The 24654-nt window shown below is 32.3% G+C and overlaps 3 protein-coding genes and 1 long non-coding RNA gene across 10 annotated transcripts; 3 read left to right on the top strand and 1 right to left on the bottom strand.

Moving 5' to 3' along the window:
- Positions 1 to 230: 230 nt before the first annotated feature.
- On the bottom strand, positions 231 to 2513 carry LOC125419698 (uncharacterized). The gene is made up of 2 exons (XM_016044129.4): positions 2260 to 2513; positions 231 to 638 (listed from the first exon to the last, which is right to left on the bottom strand). Exons 1-2 carry the CDS (start codon positions 2456 to 2458, stop codon positions 367 to 369), a joined length of 471 nt encoding a protein of 156 aa, XP_015899615.1. The 5' UTR covers positions 2459 to 2513; the 3' UTR covers positions 231 to 366.
- A 4666-nt stretch (positions 2514 to 7179) lies between these two features.
- Positions 7180 to 11680, top strand: LOC125419308 (protein REVEILLE 8). 5 transcript variants are annotated; one of them, XM_016044123.4, is made up of 9 exons: positions 7181 to 7480; positions 7860 to 7917; positions 8006 to 8129; positions 8245 to 8403; positions 8521 to 8643; positions 8748 to 8857; positions 9885 to 9944; positions 10970 to 11094; positions 11206 to 11680. In XM_016044123.4, the coding sequence occupies exons 1-8, from the start codon at positions 7335 to 7337 to the stop codon at positions 11063 to 11065; spliced, it is 876 nt and encodes a 291-aa protein (XP_015899609.3). In that variant the 5' UTR covers positions 7181 to 7334; the 3' UTR covers positions 11066 to 11094; positions 11206 to 11680. The 5 variants fall into 5 exon arrangements, with proteins under 5 accessions (XP_048322013.2, XP_048322012.2, XP_015899609.3 ...); XM_016044121.4 differs by having other exon boundaries at positions 8488 to 8643; positions 11211 to 11680; XM_016044120.4 differs by having other exon boundaries at positions 8488 to 8643.
- A 1066-nt stretch (positions 11681 to 12746) lies between these two features.
- Positions 12747 to 15348, top strand: LOC107432909 (large ribosomal subunit protein uL4). The gene is made up of 2 exons (XM_048465010.2): positions 12747 to 13954; positions 14902 to 15348. Exons 1-2 carry the CDS (start codon positions 12848 to 12850, stop codon positions 15013 to 15015), a joined length of 1221 nt encoding a protein of 406 aa, XP_048320967.2. The 5' UTR covers positions 12747 to 12847; the 3' UTR covers positions 15016 to 15348.
- A 1022-nt stretch (positions 15349 to 16370) lies between these two features.
- LOC107419215 (uncharacterized) lies at positions 16371 to 19227 on the top strand. 3 transcript variants are annotated; one of them, XR_009634921.1, is made up of 6 exons: positions 16371 to 16544; positions 17128 to 17233; positions 17681 to 17801; positions 18114 to 18310; positions 18602 to 18763; positions 18890 to 19227. It is a non-coding gene; the product is annotated as an uncharacterized LOC107419215 (long non-coding RNA). The 3 variants fall into 3 exon arrangements; XR_007238647.2 differs by lacking the exon at positions 18114 to 18310; XR_009634922.1 differs by lacking the exons at positions 16371 to 16544; positions 18114 to 18310 and adding an exon at positions 16843 to 16995.
- Positions 19228 to 24654: the final 5427 nt, after the last annotated feature.

The raw sequence follows: 24654 nt of genomic DNA, 5'->3' as shown, positions 1-24654 counted from the left end.
TGTTTATCAAAGTTTTTCCATAGGATTTAGAGTGTTCAATAGCCATGCCCGAATCCAAGTGTCCGACATGGGTTCGGACTGTGTCGTGGAACAAAGTGAAGAGAGTCCAAGTAACATAGGTGTACATCACATCATAGTTGGGCATATGATAACAGCAAGATTGCCAAAGAATATGTACAAGAACAATTTTCATCTAAAGCAAAGAGCTTTGAGAATGATGAAAACAACAGTTGAAGAAATAATTAAGCTGCATTCATTTTTTAGTACATATACAATTTTCTTCCGTACTCCCATATCTACATATATGTGATCACAACTTTAGAAGCACAGACCTGCTTCTCGGATTGTAAAAAATTTTGAGTGATATCACTTAACTGGTGCAAGAATGGTGTACACCAAAAGGAATGTAACTAATATAATGGCTCCTACTAGAGTAAACCTGGGGCTAGTCCACAACATAAGGTTTGACCTCTCTGTTCTCTTGATGGGATCAACCTCCTCGGACAAAGGATAATTTGAACGCTTAGGATTCCAGCTCACGTACTTGTTTGGAGAGAACTGTGAGAAGAGGGTTTTTTTCTTCCCTTGCTTCCTGAAGCTTGACCAAGCCTTGTCCCAATCTGTCGAGTATTTATCACCTGAGATACTTGCAGAAAACAGTGTTTTGATATGAATTATTGTGTTCTAGCAGCAGTGCAAACACAAAGACATTTATAAGAATTAGTCATATTATAGGATAACACAAAGACATTTATAAGAACTAGTCATATTATAGGATACAGTATATAAAGTTTTTTTCTCATTTATACAGTATATGATATTAAAGTTTCAGCAGACTTAATAAGAAAATGACCACAAACTATGCCTACATTTACTTATAGTTACCTCATTATTTATCATACTCAGAAATTTGTCAAAGATATATAAATTCCAATATAGTAACTTGTAATCACAACAGTTTTAGTATGCATGAAATTCATTTATTTAGTCAAATGCAGGCACATGCTGTGGATAGCTTCAAAAACATCACATATAAGTGGGGCAGGGAGCTGGGAGACTGAAAATTATTGTGTCATAAATAAAAATGCATTTATGAGACAAATGCAGCGCGGGACTCTTCCTAAAAGAAAGTTTTCAAGAAAGTGGGTAGTATCCGACAACTAAAAACACAGGGCATCTTGACGAGTAATTGTCTAGGCTGCAAGGGTGAAACAGCGAATACTTGCATTTCGGCTAACAGATCCCCCTTGATGGAAGAGATGTATTGGCTAAATTATCATTAGAATTATATATATATATATATATATTTATATATGTAATATTAAGGAGTCAAAATTTAGAAGCGATGGCCATGAAAATAAGTGTTCTTGTTTATGATCTTTATTGCATGGGAGGAGGAGAGTCACCAATTCTTGTTCCTTTTTGGTACATAAAATTGAAATGGGTGAGCAGGGTCACCTATACTTTTCCAACAACTAAATATAAGAGACCTAAACAAAGACACAATTCCAGACTTATCTAAGCATTATTATTCTTCCAATGGGAAAATTTACAACATAAAAGGATGATGAACATATTGGCAGAACCAGCATCTCAAAAAAAATATTACATGTCTGCCTGCATTTATTTCATTAATTCGCTCTGTAGAAGAGTACCTCGTTTTTTATGAACCTGTCGAGAAACCCTTTCATCTAAATAACAAATACACTAAATAATGATCAATCCATTTGCATGAATTATATAACAATTCTCAATCCATTTGCATGAATTATATAACAGGAACACAAATTTTTCTTTTTTAATTTTTTATTATTATTTCTTTGGGGTGGTGAATGAGTTTGTGAAGTTACTCCTACAAGACAAAGACTTCTGGTAAACTGAAGCATGCTATATGCACTACTCTACTACTTTCATTACACTTTTTGCTTGTATTGTAAACCCAACAATGCCCTGGAACAAAATTAGCAAAACATAAGCAAAATCATTCATCATTAACATTCTCATTCAATAAATCAATAACTCACACATCATCAGTTCAAATTATATATATATATATACACACACACCACTCCATTAAGGAACTACAATTGTAAATTTAAATCAAGCATGAAACTGAATCCAAATAAAAAATTTCACACAAACAGCGTCCATTTCACACTATATATTTAACAAATTATAAAAATATATAATAATAATAATAAAAAGTAGGAAGGACTTGAAGATCGAGTATTGGATAAGGTGGGCGAAAAAGGAGGGTACCTTCATTGTCACCGTTTTGTTGGTTTTCTTGGGAATCCTTTCTGGAACACAGAAACTTTTGGGTCCAGTTTGATGAAAAAGAAGAAGCAGAAGGTAGTTTTCTGGAGCAGAAAGTACGAGAGGATAGGGTTCCGATTCGAGTTTGAATATCCATTGGCATCCAAAACCAAGATTCCACTACACAATTCGCTGCATTCATCGCACGGAATTTTCTTCTTTTTCTTTTTTAGGATACCACCTCTTATCGCAAGTCGGGATATTTCCGGCCTCTTATTCATCCACGTCATCTCATATTCGCCACGTGTCCTCATTTTGCTAGCCCAACCCCCGTTGAATTTGGAGTCAACTGCTTCAGTAGACCACCTGATTCGCAACAAGTATTATCTGATTTTTTATATTTGATATGCCTTTTCTGGCCCTTTATCCAATAATTAAAGAAAAAGACAATTTTTATTTAAACCTTTCTAATTTCATCGTAATTATATTTAAATTCTATCTAAAAGTTTATTATTTACCTCTATTTTTAGTTTTATAAATCTAATCAAATTAAAGTTATTTGTCAGTTTTTTATTGGTTGCTTTTAATAATTAAAAAATCAGAAGATTATTGAATAATATTGAAAAATACAATTGCGATTTGTAATAATTGTAATTAATTGGTAAAAAGCAAACACGAGAGGTTGGTAATAGCATAATTAACTGTTATAATTTGAGTGGCTATTAAAAGAGTTTATTATTTTAAAATAAAAAATAATTACAAAATTAAATGCAACCAATGCATAATAGATATGTAAGCAATGGTTCCATTAATAACAAATAACAAGTACTTATAGATTTAGTCCAGTAGTTACACCAATGATAGTATATCTCCAAAAAACAAGTACTCATAAGTTTAATCTAATAGTTATACAATTGAAAGTACACTTTTAAATTTAAAGCTCAATCCTTAATTTGGATGAAAAATCCCCTCTCTCTTTTATTGTAATAAAAAATATAATAATAAATAGTAAAACTCATAATTAAATGGTTTATCAGAAAAACAACAAAAATAATTAAATGTTTTTTTTGGCATCATCTTCTTTAGGGTTTAATATGTTTGCATTTTATCTACATTGTATCAAATTAGCACTAACACTTTGAAGTTTGTAAATGATGCACCACCAAATTTAAAATCAAATGCTGGCTTTTTACCTATCTTTTATATGCATGTGCATTGCATGTGAAGAGGTTATCCATTTTCAAATAGAGGTATAATCATTAGGCAATTATGTGTTGATCCATATAAGTATGCATCTAAAAGAAGCATAATGTGAAGATTTATTGTAATAAAAATATAATAATAAAAAGTAAGACTCATAATTAAATGGTTTATCCAAAAAAAAAAAACAAAAATAATTAAATTTTTTTTTTTTTTGGCATCATCTTCTTTAGGGTTTAATATGTTTGCATTTTATCTGTGTTATATCAAATTAGCACTAACACTTGGAAGTTTGTAAATGATGCACCACCAATTTAAAATCAAATGCTGGCTTTTTAATTACCTTTTAAATGCATGTGCATTGCATGTGAAGACGTTATTTATTTTTAAATAGAGGTATAATCATAAGGCAATCATGTTTTGATCCATTTAGGTTTGCAATTAAAAGAAGCATAATGTGAAGTTTTGGACAGGAGTTGTATTGTTTGAGAAATAGAGAGGTAAAATCCAAAAAATAATTATAGAAATTATGGAGAAATTATGCCAAAAATTTAAATAAATAACAATGATATTAGTGTCACCAAATTTATTTATTAATTTTAAATTTAAATGCCAAATGATATAATATTATCTTATCTAATTCACTTTTCATTATTTTTTAAGTTACATTAATTTATCAACAAATAATAAACTTGATAGCTATTAAAATAAACAGAAGGGGGCATAAACGTATATTCCCCTGTCTTTTTCCAGGTATTTTTTCACTCAATGGAACAAACATAGTTGGAGCTTCAAATTAAGCACCGTGGTCCAGCCCATACCTGATGAAACCCTACGACAAAGGTTTAGAACATGTACAATGGGCCATTTCAGGTCCCCCCCAAGCTAAAATATGTGCTCGGCCGTGGTCGGCAAGCAGGCTGGTCGGGCCTAACTCAAAAAGTTGGTAATTACAAGTGGGTAATCTGAAGCCACGTGTCGGAAGATCCTTACCGATGAAAAAGTTGGCAAGGACAGTTGGGGTCTCTAACAAGTCGTCGTCCACGTTATCCACCACACACACGAAATAAAAACGTTCTCAGCCGTTGGATCAGTGGCTAAGCTTTTAGACATCAAGGCCTAATTCCAGATCAGCTTTTTCAGAATCAAAATTTAACGAACGCTTGGTTCAAAATGACACGACGAGTGGACAGGAATGACTCTCACATAGCATCACAAATCTGTGGTGGGACCCGAACTCCTGTTTGGTCACACGATTTTTTTAATTCCTCGGCGGCGCTTCACGACTTACTCGCTACTTTTTTTTTTTTTTTAAGTATCTACGTCATAAAAAAAAAAAAGCATCTATGTCATAAATAAAATGAATAAATATTACAAAGTAAAATTTATTTGTTTTGGATAATGTTACATCTATTTCTTATACAACTTTATTATTGAATACAAGTCGTTTTGCTGTAAATATATTTTTGTGTTAATTCAATACGGTGCCTAAGATAAAGTACAAAATTAGGCTTGTTAAATTTATTATATTGAAAATGAAAATGAGGCTTTTAAATTTATTATGTTAGAAATAATATTAATAATTTTTTTATAAACGTTAATAATTTTTATAATTTGAAATAAAAATATATTAATTATTTTTGTTATTAAATGAAAAAAAAATCCCTTTCTTTTTTATAATGGAAATCGGAATTATTCGAAGAAGAAAAAGAATTTTATACTAAGAGACAATTGTAAACTTATTCTAATTTAATATTAATATTTACTATTTGAATTATTATTAAAAATATTCTACTATAAAAAAGCCTCTAATCTACTTCAAACGATTAGATAAAAACAAACTAATTTTTTACATGAATAAATTTAAATATATGATAAAATTTAAATTTACAGAGGGACTATGCTTTTCAAAGGTCCTAGGCAGTCTCACCTATATTAGCACAAATATAATTCGTTGTTATAAAAATCACTGTAAAAACAATGAGACATCACCCAATAGTTGAATCATATTGAAAATTTATCTAAACTATTTTTTGTTCTCCAAACTATTTAAGATGGTATATGTATATACAAAAATGTAGCAATTCTATATTTCAAGATCTTTGACAAATATTATGTTATTGTTAGATGAATAGATTTGATAGGTACAGTAATATAGATATAATTACCTATAATTTTTTAATGTTAGTTTATTTACCTATGTATATACTTAATTAAAAATTAAAATAATTTATTAAATATTTTGATACGATGAGCGCTCCCCCCCCCCCCCCCCCAAAAAAAAAAAAAAAAACTCACTATAAATTATAATAATAAACCATCACATATCTTATTAGCTCAAGGTTCAACAAGTCAACTAATTAACTATTGAAGAAGTGGAAGTGCCTATAAAGAAGGTTCAACTGTACAAATAATATATAATCTCCAAATATCAAAGAACACTAGGCATTTAATTTATTAATTTGTTATCATTAAATTGTTAATATATTTCATTTTTTAAATTTGTTTTAAAAAATTAAATATTTATTATATCATTTATATATTATAAGCATTTTACATTATTAAAATAATATTATAAGTATTTTAGATTATTAAATTAATAATATAATATATAAAAAAAGAATGGATATAAATTTTCAAGTAAAAAATCATAAATATAAAATGGAAAATAATAAAAAAATTAATTTTTTAAAAATATTTTGTTTATTTATGAATAATAAATTATGACATCAATATGACTTTATGCTGACATCAGCACCGTTAATTTTAATATTCCTATTACTTTAGGTAGCAATTTGTAAAGATTTTGAAACTTTAGGCTGAATTTGTTGAAATTAAATTTCAAAGTTTAAATCATATAATTCCTAAATTTCAAGGCATCAAAGTATAATTTTTTCTTCCTTTTAGTATTCTTTTAATTCTCATGATAGTAATGCTACATATATTAAGTTGTATACTGACTTATATAGCAAAAATAGCATGTTATAACTCTATTTATTGAAAAATTAATATAATCTAAATATTGATATTAAATAAATTTTTAAAAGGATAAACAAAGTTAATATATAAGCTAATAGAAAAACGACAGCTTATTTTACTATATATTTGATAAGCAAGTTGAATAAAAAAAAATTGTTGCGATAACATTATTGCTCAGCACCATGTTCTTAGTATCTCCAAAATTTAAACACAAACCAACATTACTTTAAAATTATTAATCTTTTGGATTTTATTTTATTTTTTTTTAATTTGTCCGTGGAGTTATCTTCACACAATATGCCATATTCACGAATCAAACTCTTGTAATTTCATTTTATGCTTTACAAATTCATGTGATTTTCATTTATAATTTTTTGTTGGAACCATTGATATATATATATATATATTAGATTGATGAAATATTGATAGTTATATGTTGAGAATAACACAAAAAAATTCATAAAAATTGTGAGTATGTCTTACAAACCAACCTTATTTTTTTTTATCACAGTATATAATTTTTTAATCAACACACTTGATATAAGATCACTTTCCAAAAAAATAAATAAATTATTGTTTCATTTTTATTTCAACTATAGAATAGAGTTTTTTGAATTTATTTTACGACAAGTCAACAATATTTTAAATTCAAAAATATGTATATAATAAAATGTAATAAATCGGCACGGAAAAAAACGATTAAATCGGGGTGGTGGGGTATATAATTGAGCGGCCTAAAATCACTTGCCGGCTACCGCCACATATAGTCCGCGCAGCCCAGCGCGCCACATCTCGCCACAAACACAAACACAAACACACACTCTTTCTCTCTTTTCTTCTTTGCTTCCCTGGTTTTCTTCGTCTTCGTCTTCTTCAGGCTGAATGGTGGTTCTTTCAACATGAACTCCTCAAACTCTTCAAACCCTCAATCAACAACTCCTTCAGATGGCTCTGGCAAGAAGGTCAGGAAGCCCTACACCATAACCAAGTCCAGGGAGAGCTGGACAGAGGAAGAGCACGACAAGTTCCTCGAAGCTCTTCAACTGTCAGTCCTTTTTTCTCTTTCTCTCTTTCGCAGCATAATATGATCTTCTTCAATTCTCTGTTATGCAGTTTTATTTTTCATGTATGGAAAATGAGTTATTCAATTTTTGTTCCCTTAGAATTGATTCCTTATTCGATTTCATTCAATTTCGATGTTGGATTATTTTCACTTTTTTTTTTAATTATTTGTTTTTGTTGAAATATGTTGATTTTGCTGCTTTGAAAAAAGCTTTTCGTCGGATTTGGTTATTACTCTATAATTACAATTTTGACACACTGAGAAAATGTGATTTAAGGCGATGAATGTAACAATTTTTGACAACATTGTTAGTTCATGGAACAGAAATTTGAAGCCAAAAGAAATTTTCTGGGTTTTTCAGATTTGACCGTGACTGGAAGAAAATTGAAGATTTTGTGGGTTCCAAAACGGTTATTCAGGTTTGGAGCTGGTAATTCAGCTTTGTGGAGTTCAAAGCATATTCTCTGGGTGAATTCTATTAATGCTTAATGATCTATTTCCTCTCAGATTCGAAGTCATGCCCAGAAGTACTTCCTAAAAGTGCAAAAGAATGGGACAATAGCACATGTTCCTCCACCCCGGCCCAAGCGCAAGGCTGCTCATCCTTACCCTCAAAAGGCATCCAAAAATGGTTGGTTTTGTTAGAGATAACAGCCATTGTGTGGTTTTTACCAAAGCCTGAACCTTTTTTTTTTTTTTTTTTTTTTGTGGGTATAATCTTAATATGCTAAATCTCGGACTTGCAGTTTTATTGCCATTGCCAGCATCCCTTGCTTATCCTTCATCTATGAATGCCATGGGATCTGGTTATCCTCCTTGGGATGATACTTCGATGCTGATAAATGCTGCACCAAATAAAGCCATGGCATCGCAGGAAGAATTTGCCAATCTTCATGTAACTGAAGGCATGCATATATACTTCTCTTGTGTGTTTTCTTTTTTTCACTATTGTAGTTGGTAGATTAGTTTTGATAAAGGCAAATTTCCAGCACTTCTTATGGCATACGACGTTACTGATTCAGCTGATATTGCATCAAAGGGGGTTACAACGGTTAGTAACAGCAATCTTAGTGGGATGGTAGGCTCAATTAGAACGTTGCCTAGTTCCGAGATGCCGAAGCAAGGGAAACCTCCCGTGCTTCATGGTAATCGTCTAGAACACAACCAATGATAATTTCTATTGTTGTTTTATTTTAATTTTTTGAAAGTTATTTGGTGGGCTGTCTTTCATTCTATCAATGTTTTGCAGCTATTCCTGATTTTGCAGAAGTTTATAGCTTCATTGGGAGTGTTTTTGATCCAGACACAAAAGGCCATGTCCAGAAGCTCAAGGAGATGGATCCCATTAATTTTGAAACTGTGAGTTGAATGAAACTATTACCCGTTTTGAAAGATCTACAATTCCTGTAGATAGTGTAAGAGTGTGGTCTGTCTAATATCATACATCTTGAAGCTAAAAATTATTTGTCAGAATCAATATGATAAGAAATGTAGACAGGGGATGTTGTAAGCTAGTAGCTCTTGGTGAATTCTTATTTTGGAAGTCTATGAATTTGTGCCTCTAGAATTTCCAAATTATTCAAAGATGCATGAGCGTTCCTGCTAAGTATCGTCAATGTGACTTGGACTATACAAAAGGAAAGTGTCTTTTATAGAATCCTTAATTTTTTAGCACCAAATTTTGCTATTGTGTAACCACCTTGTTGGCATAATACTAAGAGCATATAATATCTTTTATTATGGCTTGCTTCATAAAGATATGAATAAAAGTAACCAAAATTAATTTATTCACAAGAGACATACATATGTAGTGGCCTTTGACAGGGGATTGCTAGGTTATTATAGTTTACAAAATGTATTTTAGAAAGTCACATTTAGAAGGTTAGCTCATGTTTGAAGGATTTAGGCTGAAACACTGCAGTTTTCAGAAAGCAGCTCACTGGTTGGCTTCTATTGCTAGTTACTTGCTAGATTTAGTAAATCAAAAAGACATGAGATAAGAATAAGTCAACGGTACCTATTTATAATTTCAAGATGGTAGAATGTTGACTAATTTAAGGATTTGTTCATATTTTCTACCTTCGATTGTAATCACTCCTTGTTTTTTGGATTTAAACTAAGCAACTGGGCAAGTTTATTTTACATATGCTATGGATCCTTTTTTGAGCTTCTGCCATGTAGACATTATTAATTTTTCATTTTAGTTTGTGTAGATGAGTTTGTTGGATGCATGATTTATTGAACTTCATTGGTAATAAGGGTCCCAAAGTTACTTTATTTTGTTTTATTTATTTTATTTTTTCTTTATTCTTTTTGTTTCTCTCTTTGTTTCTCTCTTTGTTAAGTACAATGACTGAGAGTTGGATGTGTTTGGTGATTTGTGCAGGTTTTGTTGTTAATGCGAAACCTTACCTTAAACTTATCTAGCCCTGATTTTGAGCAATTTGTAAGTGTTAAGAGTTCCTTGCTGTGGTAGTATATTTTTGTGGATGATAACTCCATTTACATATGCATATAGTCTTGATTGTTTGCTGATTTACATTATATAAAGCATGGGTCTGGCCCTTTTTGAATTGGATGTGCAATATAACAAGCTTCTAATATATTGATATGTTCACTTTAGTTACTGGTGCTTGATGAAGGATTTTACATTTTGATAAAAAGCCATATTTAGTCTTCTTGTAATGACTTTGTGCTTGTTTGGACTTTGGACATGTACTAAAAACTACTTTTCAATTTCAAAATTACAAAATTGTTATTTGAAAGATGAAGTTTTTGGTTTTTAAACCCAGAAAACGAGTTTTAAGTGCATGACCAGACAAGGGCTTTGTTTTGAACGTTAGTTATATGTGATGAGCTGACGGCCATTAGAAGGAAACGCACATGTTTGTCTAATTGAAGGGAGAAAAAGAACAACAGAAATAAAAATAAAGAGCTCAATGGTTTTGAGTTCAAAACTATCTTAATTAACCATCGTTTGACTAGAAATGATTTCCAAAACAATCAAACATGGAGTGTAAAACATGAGGGCTTGAAGTTTTGAATTCTGATAAAAATCTTTGACCTTTAGTGAAAATACATTTGATTGGATTCCTCTTTTAAAGATTTATTTCCATGAGATTACCTGCTATTGACATCATAACATCATAAGCTTTACGTTAACCCTATGTTTACAAGACTATAATTCAATAGCTTAGGAATTTCTACAATCTGAAAATAAAGGCAAAAGCAAGCCAGAAGCTAAAAACGAAGTTTATGAAGCTCCAACAAATTCTCTCTTTGACATTGTTTGTCTAATTTCCTCAAGCTACCAGAATGGGAAAAACCAATCACAGATGGCTTATTGCCACCATAACCATAGGAGTACACACATCCGTAACATATATCTCCTGTTCTTTTATTTTTTTTTTTATATTTTATATTTTTATGCTTGAATATTTGTAAACTTTCTGACATTCACCGACATTTCAGAGAATGGTCCTGTCATCATATGATGTCACAACAAAAACAGTGGGAGCTACTACAAGAATTCTTACGGAGAAGCAGACCAGTGATCTGCCTGTTTGAACATCTTGGTTCTTACGAATTGCAGACTGGTATATATATTATTTTTTGTCCTTCTTGTTAACTCTCAAAATTCTTCATTTTCCTTTATCTTGTTCTCCTCTAATTCTTTTACCTCGCTATGCGGACATCTCTCTTTTCAGTACAGGGCGTCAAGAATCAGCAACAACTTAGCCGGATTTTTGTTTTGTTTACTTAGGTAGAATCACGGATCGAAAGTTTAATGGTCCTAGTTCAGCAGGTTATGACATGTTAGTTTAGCAATGAATGCAGCCACAGCCAGGCCAAATGTTTGAGGATCCTGACGGAAGAAAAACCCAAATTTGAGATTTTTCAAGCTCTATATTGAGCTCATTGTCTGGTGGCCCCAAGAAGATGATTAGTGCTGTTGCTGTTATATTGATTTGGCCTTCAGCCAGACAAGTTATGTATATCTTGTATTTTTATGGTAGTTTTTATTAGTATTATTATTATTTTTTTGGTAATTTTATGGTAGTTTTTATATTTGTTATAGAAAATTCCATTTCCAATTTGTAAGGCCTGTGTGCCAACGCAGTGTAACTACAATAATTTAAAAATAATAATAATAATAATAATAATGATAGTAAGTTTTCGTCTCGTTAGTGTGGGTGCTTTTCATATGTTTTGACTGTTTAGCCTATTCTAAAATCCATCGATTGACAAAATATTCAAGTTGGTACAATATTTATTTATTTATTTTTTACAGTTTTTGTAAACATTCATCTTTATTTTAGAAAATTTCAATATAGTTCCCTTACGTTTCATGCATATTTCAGTTCAAGACCTAACATTCTGCTTCATCAGCCAACTTATAAAACACATTGGGGCAACACTGAAATTTTTCAAAATAAATACGAGTTCTTCTAAAAATAAAAAAATAGAGGGAGCTATATTGATGTTTACATTTTTTTCATTTTATTTTTTGGCTAGAATTGGCTAGAACCCTTATTCTAAAATTCTAATGATAAAGATGTGCTACTCAAGTGCCAATCTAAATGAATTTTTTTTTTTTTTTTAAGCCTATCCTATGTAACTATAAAATATACAAAAGGAAAGAGAAAAATGAATTAAAAAGAATACTTCACAGCTACCATGTATTTTTAATTCTTTTATCTTGAAAATTGCTATTTCTTGATTATGTAATTATTACCATTCAAGTTTATTTATTTACATAATTCATAATGTATTCATATTATTGTGATGAATCCTTTATTTTCTTTGGATTATGTTTGAAGCTTATAATCCACTACAGAAAGGAAGTTTCTATTCAACGAACAAAATTTAATTTCAACCAATGAATTTATTTACTTAGACAAATTGATTTTCAACCGAAAATCATAGATATGTTTGATATTTGATAAAGTTATTTTTTCACATGTATATAAATAGTTATTCCACAAAAAATAAAAAAAAGAAAAAAAAAGAAAGAAAAACAAAGCCCAATTATTTCTTCTTCATTTTCATATAGGCCAGAGGCAATAAAAGCCCAAAATTCTGGGAAACCTCCTTGCGTGTGTATGTGTGTGTGCTCGTAAAAAAAAACAAATAAATAAATAAATCCATTGCTACCCTACCCAGATTCCTTTTAACCGTGTCACGAGTCCACTAAACCCACAACCAAACAACCCAAGTCACACTAGTTAAAGCCCTAGACTTTAAAGCTCACTGAAACCCTTCTTCATTTCCTTTCTCTACGTACAAACAAAACCCTAGCCGCAGCTTCCTCTTCCCCTTTCCCCTTTACCCCCCGCCAACCCATCACCAATGGCCGCCGCAGCTGCTCGCCCGCTCGTCACGGTTCAAGTCCTTGATGGCGACATGGCCACCGACTCCCCACAAACCGTCCATTTGCCGGACGTCATGAAGGCCTCCATTCGTCCCGACATCGTCAACTTCGTCCACGCCAACATCTCTAAGAACAGCCGCCAACCTTACGCCGTCAGCAAAAAGGCCGGCCACCAGACCTCCGCCGAGTCCTGGGGTACCGGCCGTGCCGTATCCCGTATCCCCCGTGTCCCCGGCGGTGGCACCCACCGTGCCGGTCAGGGAGCTTTCGGGAACATGTGCCGCGGTGGCCGCATGTTCGCTCCGACGAAGATCTGGCGCCGATGGCATCGCAAGATTAATGTCAACCAGAAGAGGTACGCCGTCGTTTCGGCCATTGCGGCTTCTGCTATTCCTTCGCTTGTTCAGGCTCGCGGTCATAGGATCGAGACCGTGCCGGAGTTGCCTCTGGTGATCAGCGATTCCGCCGAGAGTGTTGAGAAGACCTCGGCGGCTCTTAAGGTTCTGAAGCAGATCGGTGCCTCTGCCGATGCCGAGAAAGCTAAAGACAGCCACTCGATTCGTCCTGGTAAGGGTAAGATGAGGAATCGCCGATATATCAATCGCAAAGGCCCGCTGATTGTGTATGGTACGGAAGGTGCTAAGCTTGTTAAGGCATTTAGGAACATTCCTGGTGTTGATATTGTTAACGTTGAGAGGCTTAGTCTGCTTAAGCTCGCTCCTGGTGGTCACCTTGGGAGGTTCGTCATCTGGACCAAATCGGCTTTCGAGAAGCTCGACTCCATTTATGGGTCTTTTGACAAACCGTCTGAGAAGAAGAAGGGTTATGTCCTTCCCAGGCCGAAAATGGTGAACGCTGACTTGGCTAGGATCATCAACTCTGATGAGGTTCAATCTGTTGTTAGGCCGACCAAGAAAGACGTCAAGAGAGCACCATTGAAGAAGAACCCTCTCAAGAACCTTAACTGCTTGCTGAAGCTTAACCCGTATGCCAAGACTGCTAGGAGGATGGCGCTTTTGGCCGAGGCCGAGCGTGTTAAGGCTAAGAAGGAGAAGCTGGAGAAAAAGAGGAAGCCCATCACAAAGGTATATCTTAGTATTATAATCTTGCTTCTGTTTTAAACTTTATCCTCATTTTTTATTTATCAGAATTTTGTTATTCATTTCTTAGGCTTTTTTTTTTTTGTTTGGCTGTCTGTATGTTTGAAAGTTGATTATTTTATTCGTTTTTACTGTAGTTGTAGTTCATATTGGTTATTTCTTCTATGATCTTTATTCGGTGTTGTTAGATATTGTCTGGTTAAGTGGTATTAATACATCTAAAGCTGCATTATATATACAATTATTTTGGATTTACAACTATTCTCTATGGTTAGAGAATTATTGTACTTTGCCATGCTGGAATGACTATTGGATTTTGGTTTTATAATTATTGGTGATAAATACTAGAAGTGATGAAGCTTTACTTAGTGTAGTTATCCAGTGATTAAAAAGAAAATGATGAAGCTTCACTTAGTGTAGTTATCCGGTTAGAAGTTTAATGCCAATTAAAGAGAGCGTGCACGAGGTGGTATCTGGGACTCAACTGTTTAAAGTCTATAGAACCCGAAATGCTAAGGGAGAAAAGAAAGGACAGACAGAGAATAGATAAGAAAGAATATATGCATATTAGAATAGTAGTTATTGTAATCTGTATCTCTAAGTTATAATAACAAAAGTATTCACTTCTATGATTTAAGTTACCATTTTAGCTTCTCTTGAAATGATTACTCAACCCAATTGTTCCATGCGTGATTTTCTCTGTATTATTGGCAATATCTGTCTCTGTTATGATTATGTTCTAAATATTGTTGATTCATGTTTGTACATATTGTTGCTGCTTTTCTTGTTAGATATATTGATTTCAATGTGAATATTACAGTGGCTTCAAATTGATGGATGTAAACTGAGCAATCGGTTGTTGATTTTATGTTGTTTGAGGAGAGTAATAGTTGCTAATTTACTGCTTCTGTGCTATTTTCATCCTTGATCAGGAGGAGGCTTCAGCAATCAAGGCTGCTGGCAAAGCATGGTATCAGACTATGATCTCGGATTCAGATTACACAGAGTTTGAGAATTTCTCAAAGTGGTTGGGTGTTTCCCAGTGAGCTTTTATTTTGGATTTTTAGAACCTATTTTGTTCCTTTTTGTTATGGTGTTTGCCCGTTTCTTTGGCCGTTTTGAGTCTTGGAATGAAGAGGAAGAGGAGTGTAATAATAGAGATAATTTTGACATATTATATTTCCTCCTTTTTTTCAGTTATTTTCTTCCTAGGATGGAAAGTTTTTACTACCAGGTAAACATTATATATTTTAGTAGTCTAGTTGGTCAATTCAGTTTTTTAATGGGATTTTTAGATATTTTGTTTTGCATATCAAGGAATTTATATTGTTACGTGAACAATTTTGTACCAGAATCCATGGTGCATTGATTTTCTTTAATGGCTGTTTATTCGTGATTTTACTATTAGCATCAAGGTACCTTTGATGAAGATTCGTTTATGTAGGCTTTTCACGAGTAACTAGTCAGATTGATTTTAATATATTATATGTAGTACTTGAAGTTGTATAGAATTTGGATATAGCTTGTAGAGTTGAGGTGGTATAAAGGGTGCGTAAGGCAAAAAAGTCCCTTGATGCTCGATTCAAAATTTTGGTTATGAATGATAAAAACCCAATACTAATGACTAAAATGGTAGTTTAATTTTAATACTTCTTACCAAACAAAAAGAGGCTTGGGAAATGAAAATTTCAGGTATGACAGTATTCATATGTTTCCCAGCAAATGTAGTATGTCCATCCTCGTTTTAGTATATTGCTTGTGGGCTTCCCTTTCATACTGGGGAAGGCTAATTTTGGCCAGCGCACCTTTGTTTCTTGGGTGCGTCTTCTTAATGTGAGGGTTGATTGAGAACAATTCAGTCTGTATAAAGTCATCCTGTATGACTGTATGACAAGGATGTATTCTATTTCTATTTTGTGGAGAAAGTTGTCTGCATGGGAAATGCAAATCTTCTATTTTTAAAGACTCCACAGTGTCCCTTATGGGGTTAAAAATTGTTACTTCGACCAGCGAGAGAGAAAATAAAATTAAGACGAGGAAAAAAAGAAAAAAAGACAACATTGAATTTGTTTGAAATTTGATTGAAATGTTCTTTCGGTTTAACTTGGACCTACGATTATCCAGCTCTGAGGGAAATTGGGCCCCTGTTTAATGGTTAGGGACTCGACTCCATTTCATAACATTGGGCTGTCTAAGATAAAGAGGCAAATAAGGGTTTTTTTGTAAAATAACCAATCATAAAACAACAATTGAAAAATAACAAATTTTTTTTTTTAAAAAAAAAAAAACCACCTTTTTACATATTTAGATCAAAATACCCTTTAACAATATATATATATATATATATATATATATTTTTTTTTTCTATTTTCCCTTTCAAATCGTTTAGATTAGTGTTGAATTGTTTTACTTTTGAAAAATCCATTGCCGCCGTCGTCTTCACACCGCCATCATCCTTGCATTTTGAAGCTCCAACCTAAAGACGCCGCCGAACAAGTCTTCGTCAAAGGGACTTGGTTCCACTCCCATTTCGACCTCTTAATAACTGATGGCCTTCACGCTTGGATCTGCCAAGGTTCTTCTTTTTTTATTATTTTTTTAAATTTTTTTTAATAAAGAAATATAGGTTTGTGCTAACCATTGTCTATAAGAGTTCTTGCTTAACTATTTAGTACATAGTATCTACTTATCTAGTTCTCTGTTTTGATAATTTATATATATAAAACAAAATATGTATTTTCTTCATTTGGGTAATGTGCAAGTAGATTGATGATTTGAACAACATTGGAAGATCTTAGCTATAGATTTTTATGTGTTTTAGTTTTACAAAACCAATGCTTATGAATTATTGCACTAGGGAATGAGATATGTGAAATCCCTTGAGAGTTTATTGATGATACAAACTAACTGGAGCAAGTACTATTTTGTTGATAAATAGTTTGACGCGTGTAATGGATATTAATGTGATGGCTACAACCAAATTCCTTTAACAAACCAACTATTTGGACAGAAGATTGGGATGGATGGTATGATTTAGACATTATTATTATGTTGTGTTGAATATTGTTTATTTTGTTTGGTTAAATGGTATTTTTTTAAAAAATAAATAAGTTTTTATTTATTATGGGTAACTTAACAATCTGTATTTTATAATGTAGGCATACGTCATGGGGTGGAAGATTACCTCATAGACCTGTTGAGGTTCTAGCATTTGCAGTTTCACGCTTTTTCCAGCATGGAAGGAGCTTTCAAAATTACTATATGGTATTATATAATGACATACTGTGATTAAGGTTGAGAAATATGTACAACAAGATATAATTCTAGTTGACATGGTATCAAAGTATTGAAAGAATAAACATCTCTTATATACTTTTCTTTGGTAGCATCACTTGTGTTATTAAATCCATGTTGATTTCCTTACGATTGATCATTATAATTTTCTTTGGGGCCAAATTCAATTTCTCTATTGATATTGTTATTTAAATTTGGTAATAGAAGATGGATTTAAGATAGAATATGGTAAGTGGCATTGTTTCCAAAAAATAAACTTTATTCATTAACTGGCTTTTATCTGTCTTTTTTTCTTTTATATGTATTTTATTATTTCTTCTTATTTAAACATGTTTCCTATATGTAGCCTAAAATTTACCGGCCAGTGTAAATGCTAACATTTTGAGTCTAATATCAATAAATGTTTTCTTGCTACAGGTCTACTTAGTGAGCCTAAATGGGGCATCTGAAAGATCTACATGCTTCTATAAAGCTTTGTGAACCTACACTAGTTGCAGTTGATTCACTCTAGTATATTAAATTGGGACCAAAGTAGGAGGTTTGTGCTAACCATTGTCTATCCTTGTTCTTGCTTAACTATTTAGTACATGGTATCTACTTATCTAGTTCTCTGTCTTTGATAATTGATATATAAAATGAAATATGTATTTTCTTCATATGTGTGATGAGTCATTGTCATATGCAAACTCTGATGTCCTAGCTTGAATTTTTCACATTTTTAAACATGATTTGATCTAGAAATTTTTTAGAGGAGTTAAATATAGATTGTTCCATTTGACCATAAATTCACAAAGATAGATCGCCATTATGGCTCATGATGTGATATTCCTTCGATTTTGCTTCTAAGCAGATTGTCTCTATTGTTCTTGGGTCAATAGGACTTTCAAATGTTAGAAATGGCAATGAAGCGTTTGATTTCAGGGCAAGTTCAGAAGCTAATTACTATAGCTTGCGTTGCTGATATTATGTGTGAAATGTAATGTTCGCCAGACCTCTCTCTCTCTCTCTCTCTCTCTCAAGTCAACACTAACACAGATCCATATAGAGGTGCGTACCCAAAGTAACCATTCTTTCAAAAGAAATTAAAAAAGCAAAAACCCAAAAGTAATGGTAACATTGAAATATCAAGCCATGGCTTGACTTAAAATTTAAAAGAAATATAGGGTCACTCATGGAGATAAAAAATAAAAAAAATAAAAGAGGTTGTCTTTTGACTTTTAACAGATTTAAAGGATACATGCAAGAATGCAGGCATACATGTATAGGTAGTTGTGAAAATATCATTAGATTTTTAAGCTTGAATTAATTACTTTTTGCTGTGGTGGTTGGATGTTAAAGGAACATGGCTCTCAAAGGCCTGAAAGAATAGTAGATGCTACTGGAATGTTTGACACAGCATAGCTACGACTTGAACATGCTGGCATGAGGGTTCCATCAGATAGATTACATGGTGCCTTTGGCCATTCAGCTGCATTTTCTTTGGGGTTTTTGCCTTCTAATGTAAGTTTGAAAATTTTTGATTTGGTTAATTTTCGTTTCTTTGGCTTTTATGTCTTTGGCTTGGGATTTACATAATTTCTGATAAGAGGTGTTTTATATTTATTTCTGCTATACTTGTTTTTGTAGGTAATTCCAAATTCTTTGACGACTTTATCCCAATATTTGAGATGTATAAGAAGTGAATTTGATGCCATGGGTTAGATTTCAACATTACAAGATTTTATGGAGTTTTTTTATGTTATATTGCCATTGAGTTTCACACAATATGACATCGCATTCTTCAGGAGGAAGTATGCTCATGAGGCTTACAACAAAGAACTAAGTATATGATTTGGGTGGTGATGCATTTTTCTTTACTATTGTCATGTTTATATATGCATATTTTTTATTATATTAACCTTTTAATTGTAAAGATAATGGTGGCTTATAATGTTCATTTTACAAAGATAACGATGTGGTATTGATGTAAGTTATCTATTAGAATTCCGTTATACACAAACGTCTTACGAGCTCAATTGCAAATTTTAAAAAATTTTCCGCTTGTCAGAAAATATTTCCTCTAGGCGGAAAAATTTTCCTCCAGTCAAAAATACCATATGGAGATCAATTGAAGCCTCTGGATAAATTTCCGCCAGCGAAAAATTTTTCCTCCAAGCGGAAATAGTTTTCCTCATGTTGGAAAAAATTTCCTCCAAGCGGAAATTGTTGAATAATTTTTACTTCTATCAGAAACTAATTTCCTCTACTTGGAAAATTAATTTCTAGTAGATTATTTAAGTTAATAGTGTAGTACAAAAATTGAGAGTGAAGACAAATATTATATAAGATGAAGATGGAATTAACAAAAAATGTATTGACATTTAAAATCAATAACCATTTTAAATAAAAGAAAAAATGATATATGTTTGTTTTTCTTTTCAAAATCATTTGGACATTTCATAAAATGATATGTAAATTAAAGATTTAAAATCAACTCCAGAAAGCCTCTTTTCATTTGGGATTAAATTCAAAAAAAAAAAAAAGATTGCTAATAAATCTTCCACCGTGGAGTAGAAAATATTATATCCAATATATGAAATAATTCTCAAAACATATTAAACCATAACACTAAATTAAAACTTTCTAATTCGAAGCATAAGGCAATGGATTCGTACATCTCTGCCTATAATGTCCAACACCACTGCATCAGCTATATCTACGTCCAATAACATCTTAACCTTCAGATGGTATGCGTTGCATCCTCGGCCTACCGGCTCGCCTACGTGTCCATCTTCGTGGAAGAACAATCCGACTTGCCACGTCATTCGGGGTATGCCACTGTTTTTCATCTAACAAAAGGTAAATGGACTCAGCATAAGCTGCACGATATGCATCTGCGGTGTAGTAATGAGAACACATGCCATAAGGAGCAATTTTGCGGTCTTTGCAAGCGGCAATACAATGATCACAAGGATATTGATAAAGATCGAAGACTTTGCATGAGCATATTTTTTATTGGAGATTAACTGTACCCCTCAAACTCCCACATTCCACAAGAAATTCATGCATATTAATGGCTTTCACACGTAGTCCGATGGACTCCAAATTTCGTAGTTTGAGTTGCTCTTCCATATGGTCAATTACAGGCTTCGTCAATTTTACACCTGCAGTATGTCGCTCATAAAACCACATTTGCAGTAAATCCCGTATGTGCTCTATTAATGCTACTATTGGCATCTTTCTAGCATCTAGCAAAATGCCATTCAAGCTTTCTGCAATATTGGTAGTCATGATAGTGTACCTTCTACATGGACAAAGAGAATGTGCCCACCTTGTAGGGTCACATGATCGAATGTACTGGGCAGCCATACTGTTTTTTGCGTCAATTTGCCCCATATAAAACTCAAAATCTTCAACCAAATATGCACTAGCTGCGAGCATGAAATATTGTATTATTGATTCATCTTTCGCATGTCCATTTGCTTTAATATTTCTGTTTATATGGGTACGTGCACAACGCATGGTATGCATTGGGAAAAACTTTGCGTAATGCCCTTTCAATAGCGGGGTGTCTATCACTCACAAACACCAAATCCGGAAAATCTCCGATGGCATCCTTGAGATTTTGGAAAAATCATGTATATGCTTGCTCGTTCTCTCCATCTCCAATGCCAAAAGCCAAAGGATATATTTGCTTATTGCCATCCATGCCCGATGCAATATACATGTACCCTTTGTATTTCCCTTTCAATGTAGTTGCATCAACAGCCAACACGGGTCTTATATGGGATTTAAATCCCCTAATGCTTGCTCCAATCGCCATAAAGAAATATACAAAATTGTTATTATCGTCTATTTTGATATGTGTAACAGTCCCAGGGTTCTTCGATACTAACTCATAACAGTAGACAAGTAACTTAGTAAAATTCTCCTTTGAAGATCCCCTAACACTGTTAAATGCATACTCTTTACCTCTCCATGCTTTGTTGTAGCTTATATTCATCCCATATTTCTGAAAAAAATCATGTTGAATTTCTTTGGGTTTGTAAACACGTGCAATACTTTCATATTTAGATTTGATACATTGCCCGATAACCCAGCTACTGGCCTGCTTATGTTCTCGATGCACGATATCTAATGAGCAACTGTGTACATTATCAAAAATTCTCACAACAAATATTTCTCCATTTTTAAATGTGATTGCACGTAGTCGCCATTTACAAGTATTTTCCAAGCATACAACCTTATACCGTTGTGTAGTTGACCGTGTCACCTTGAACTCCTTGTTTTCTCGCATGCAATAGATACTCAGTTTATTCTGTAAGTCATGTTTGTTACGAAATAATTGTCCAACTACTATGCTCTCACAGCCAGTGAACTTTGACGAAAATATGGCCATAGAACCACTTCTGTTGCTCGATGACATGTGGTCACTTGTAGCACGATGAACCCTAACATCATCAACTCCTTCATTGTTTATTTCAGGATGCATATCATTATCATTGTCCGGCAACTTATGATCAAAATCTATATCATTATGATCAACATCATCCCCTGCTGCATTGTAATTCTCATCATCATCAATATTATGCAACTGCTTATACTCCTCATCGTTAGGAAACCATTCAGCATAGTCACCTCCAACATCAACTCTTTCATGGATGTTAAATGATGTCCAGGCCCCACGAACATCAACTTGATCTCTAAACTGAGTTTCTTGAACCATAATTTCCTGAGATGTAGCCTGAATAGGTTCAGTACCGGAAACTTGTGATAGACGAACTCCAATTGGAGGACAAGAAAAAGAATGAAGATTACTCCCACTATCCGAAGCAAATGCTGTTTGATGAACATTTCTACATACATATTCAACTTTCAAAATCACCTCAACATACAATGGAGGCCGCATCATTGTCATCCTTCCATTCCTCACTTCTTGAAAAAAGCATTTCACATCCCTATCACAGCGTATTTCTGTAGAATCCAACTTTTTTGCACATCGTCCATATATCCATTTTAGCTTTAGCAAATATTCATTTCGATCTATCTCAATAGAATTGAAAATCTTATCCTCTAATTCTGATTTTGTGCATCTCTTGCCGACGGAAACCATTATATTTTTACCATTTCGATATTCCCAATTACCACCATTATTTTGTATCAATGTTCCATTGTATAAAACCGCAATTACAATATCATCATCTTCCATTTTACTACAAAATTAAATGAATAACGTTAAACTAAATCAATAAATATATAAAATTTTGAATAATACTAAACAAACATATTAACTATATTAAAAAAGTTGATTATGTTTTTTTTTTTTGGGGCCAAATATAGCTTTTTCCTCCTGGCGAAAAACTGGCGGACAATTGGAGGAAAACTAGCGGAAACTTGACAAAAAATTAGCAGAAAACTAACAAACTGGAGGAAAATGGCGGAAGTTCATCTTTTTCGCCAAATTTCCTCCATTTTTATTGTTTTTCGTAATTTTTCAGTTTTACAAAAATTTTCTTCCATTTTCAAAGTTTATGCCACCTAAATATCTTTAAAATTACATATAACAGCTCATAAATTAATTTCTTGCATACCCATATTAAATAAAAAGCTTAAAAATTCCAAAACTAACAAAAAATACAAGAAAAAATAGAAAAAGAAAAAAAAAAACACATATTTTCTTACTTTCATCTAATAAGAAAAAATATAAAATTTTTACCTGAGGGTAGTTTTAGATATGAAAAAATACAAAAAAAAAAAAAAAAGAGTGAGAGGAGATGAGATGCAAAGAGTGGCATGTTAGAGAAACCTTTACATGAACGGCTGTGTAGAGGAAGAAGAAAAGGGTAAAAAAAAACCTTTTATGTAATTCTTAATTTTATCAAAGATATTTTTGTCCCAAAATGACTAATTTTTTTAAAAAAATTTTTTTTACTATTTTTCAAAAATCATATTACAATATGCCTATTTTTCGAAATAACCCGGCAAATAATTTCATCATCCATGTGAAGCCTACAATAATAATTATTTTAATTTACAGTCCATTTTTATAACATTGGGATTTGGTTGTCTTTAAACAAGATCCCTCTTTTTTTGGCTGAAAATTTTCAAGATCCCTCGTGTTTTGCAGTAACTATATCGAAATTCACACGCTTTTGAAAATTGTCACCAACTTTTTCTAATATCTTGACATTTATTAATGGTAACCCTGCTGCTCGTTACACGTACACCACTTTATTACTAAAACTAAATGTTTGAATGACTATTTTAGACTTTATTTAAAAAAAAAAAAAAGGACTCTTTAAGACATTATTTTTTTTCAAAGCCATTATTTTTTTTGAAAAGTTTTAGTTGTACTGGTTCCAAACTTTATCCCCAAAAAAAATAAATAAATAAAAATTATATATGCTTCAATCCTAATTAAATGTGTGAAAATATCATTTTTAAACTCCAAAAGCCCTGTAAAATGAGATTCATTTAATAAATAAATCACTTACATGTATAATTGAGATATTGTAATAAGATATAGAAATGGTGAAATAAATTATTATAAATGATAAAAGAAAATTTAAAAGCACTAATCTTATTTATTATATTTTTTTTTTCGGTTTTTAATATGTTTACCCTCCATTAAATGGTAGCCATTTATTTTTTTATTTTATTTTGAGGGGCACATATTTATTGTTATTTAAAATTCCTTTTAGAAATACAAATACAATATGAAGAAATTTTAAATTAAAAAAAAGAAAAAAGAGAGAGAAGTTGAGAGGGGCACGCCCCCTGGGCCCTTACCTGCGGCTGCTGTGGCCTTCTGCCCGGTGTTGACCGCTCATTTATTTGTTTTCATTTTTTTTTAAATAATATCAATATATATATATATATATGTATATTTTACAGATATTTTAATAAACGATATGTGTAGCATTATTTTTATTTTATAGTGAAATTATGTAATTTATAAGTTTGATTAATCATACACAATTTATTTAATTCTATTTGAAAGTTGTCTTTTATTTATTTCGTTTTTGTTTGATGTGTATGATTACTTTTGTGAAATTCCTTAGAAGGAATTGCATAATTGGATTAAATTGAATAAAGGAAAAAGACTCTTTTCTTTTTCTCCCCCGCACCAACCCACCCACCCCCAACTTATATATACTTAAGTCTTCAATGGGCAATACAAGGCTTTTATAGTTTGAAAGATAATATGTGAAACATGTGAGTTTGAATGAAAAAGAGATTAATATTCAAACTAATAAATCGCATGTGAGTTAAAAAAAATCCAAAATTTAATAAATTGAAATGATGATTGTAGACGTAGTATTATTATCATGAAGAAAATTATTACTATTATCAAATTATTTGACTAATTTTTAAGTACTAATTGATGTTAGTAATGTTTTACTTTTTTTATT

Source organism: Ziziphus jujuba, chromosome 11, assembly GCF_031755915.1.
Source record: "Ziziphus jujuba cultivar Dongzao chromosome 11, ASM3175591v1".
Classification (NCBI taxonomy): domain Eukaryota; kingdom Viridiplantae; phylum Streptophyta; class Magnoliopsida; order Rosales; family Rhamnaceae; genus Ziziphus; species Ziziphus jujuba.
Note: the sequence above shows the minus strand (reverse complement) of the source record. Positions and strands in the feature narration are given on the sequence as shown.

Coding starts and splice junctions, on each gene's coding strand:
- LOC125419308 (XM_016044121.4), top strand. CDS start 7,335: ATGAACTCCTCAAACTCTTCAAACCCTCAATCAACAACTCCTTCAGAT. Junction 7,481..7,859: donor TTCCTCGAAGCTCTTCAACT/GTCAGTCCTTTT, acceptor TGGGTTTTTCAG/ATTTGACCGTGACTGGAAGA. Junction 8,404..8,487: donor CAATCTTCATGTAACTGAAG/GCATGCATATAT, acceptor GCAAATTTCCAG/CACTTCTTATGGCATACGAC.
- LOC125419698 (XM_016044129.4), bottom strand. CDS start 2,458: ATGAATGCAGCGAATTGTGTAGTGGAATCTTGGTTTTGGATGCCAATG. Junction 639..2,259: donor ACAAAACGGTGACAATGAAG/GTACCCTCCTTT, acceptor CAAGTATCTCAG/GTGATAAATACTCGACAGAT.
- LOC107432909 (XM_048465010.2), top strand. CDS start 12,848: ATGGCCGCCGCAGCTGCTCGCCCGCTCGTCACGGTTCAAGTCCTTGAT. Junction 13,955..14,901: donor AGAGGAAGCCCATCACAAAG/GTATATCTTAGT, acceptor ATCCTTGATCAG/GAGGAGGCTTCAGCAATCAA.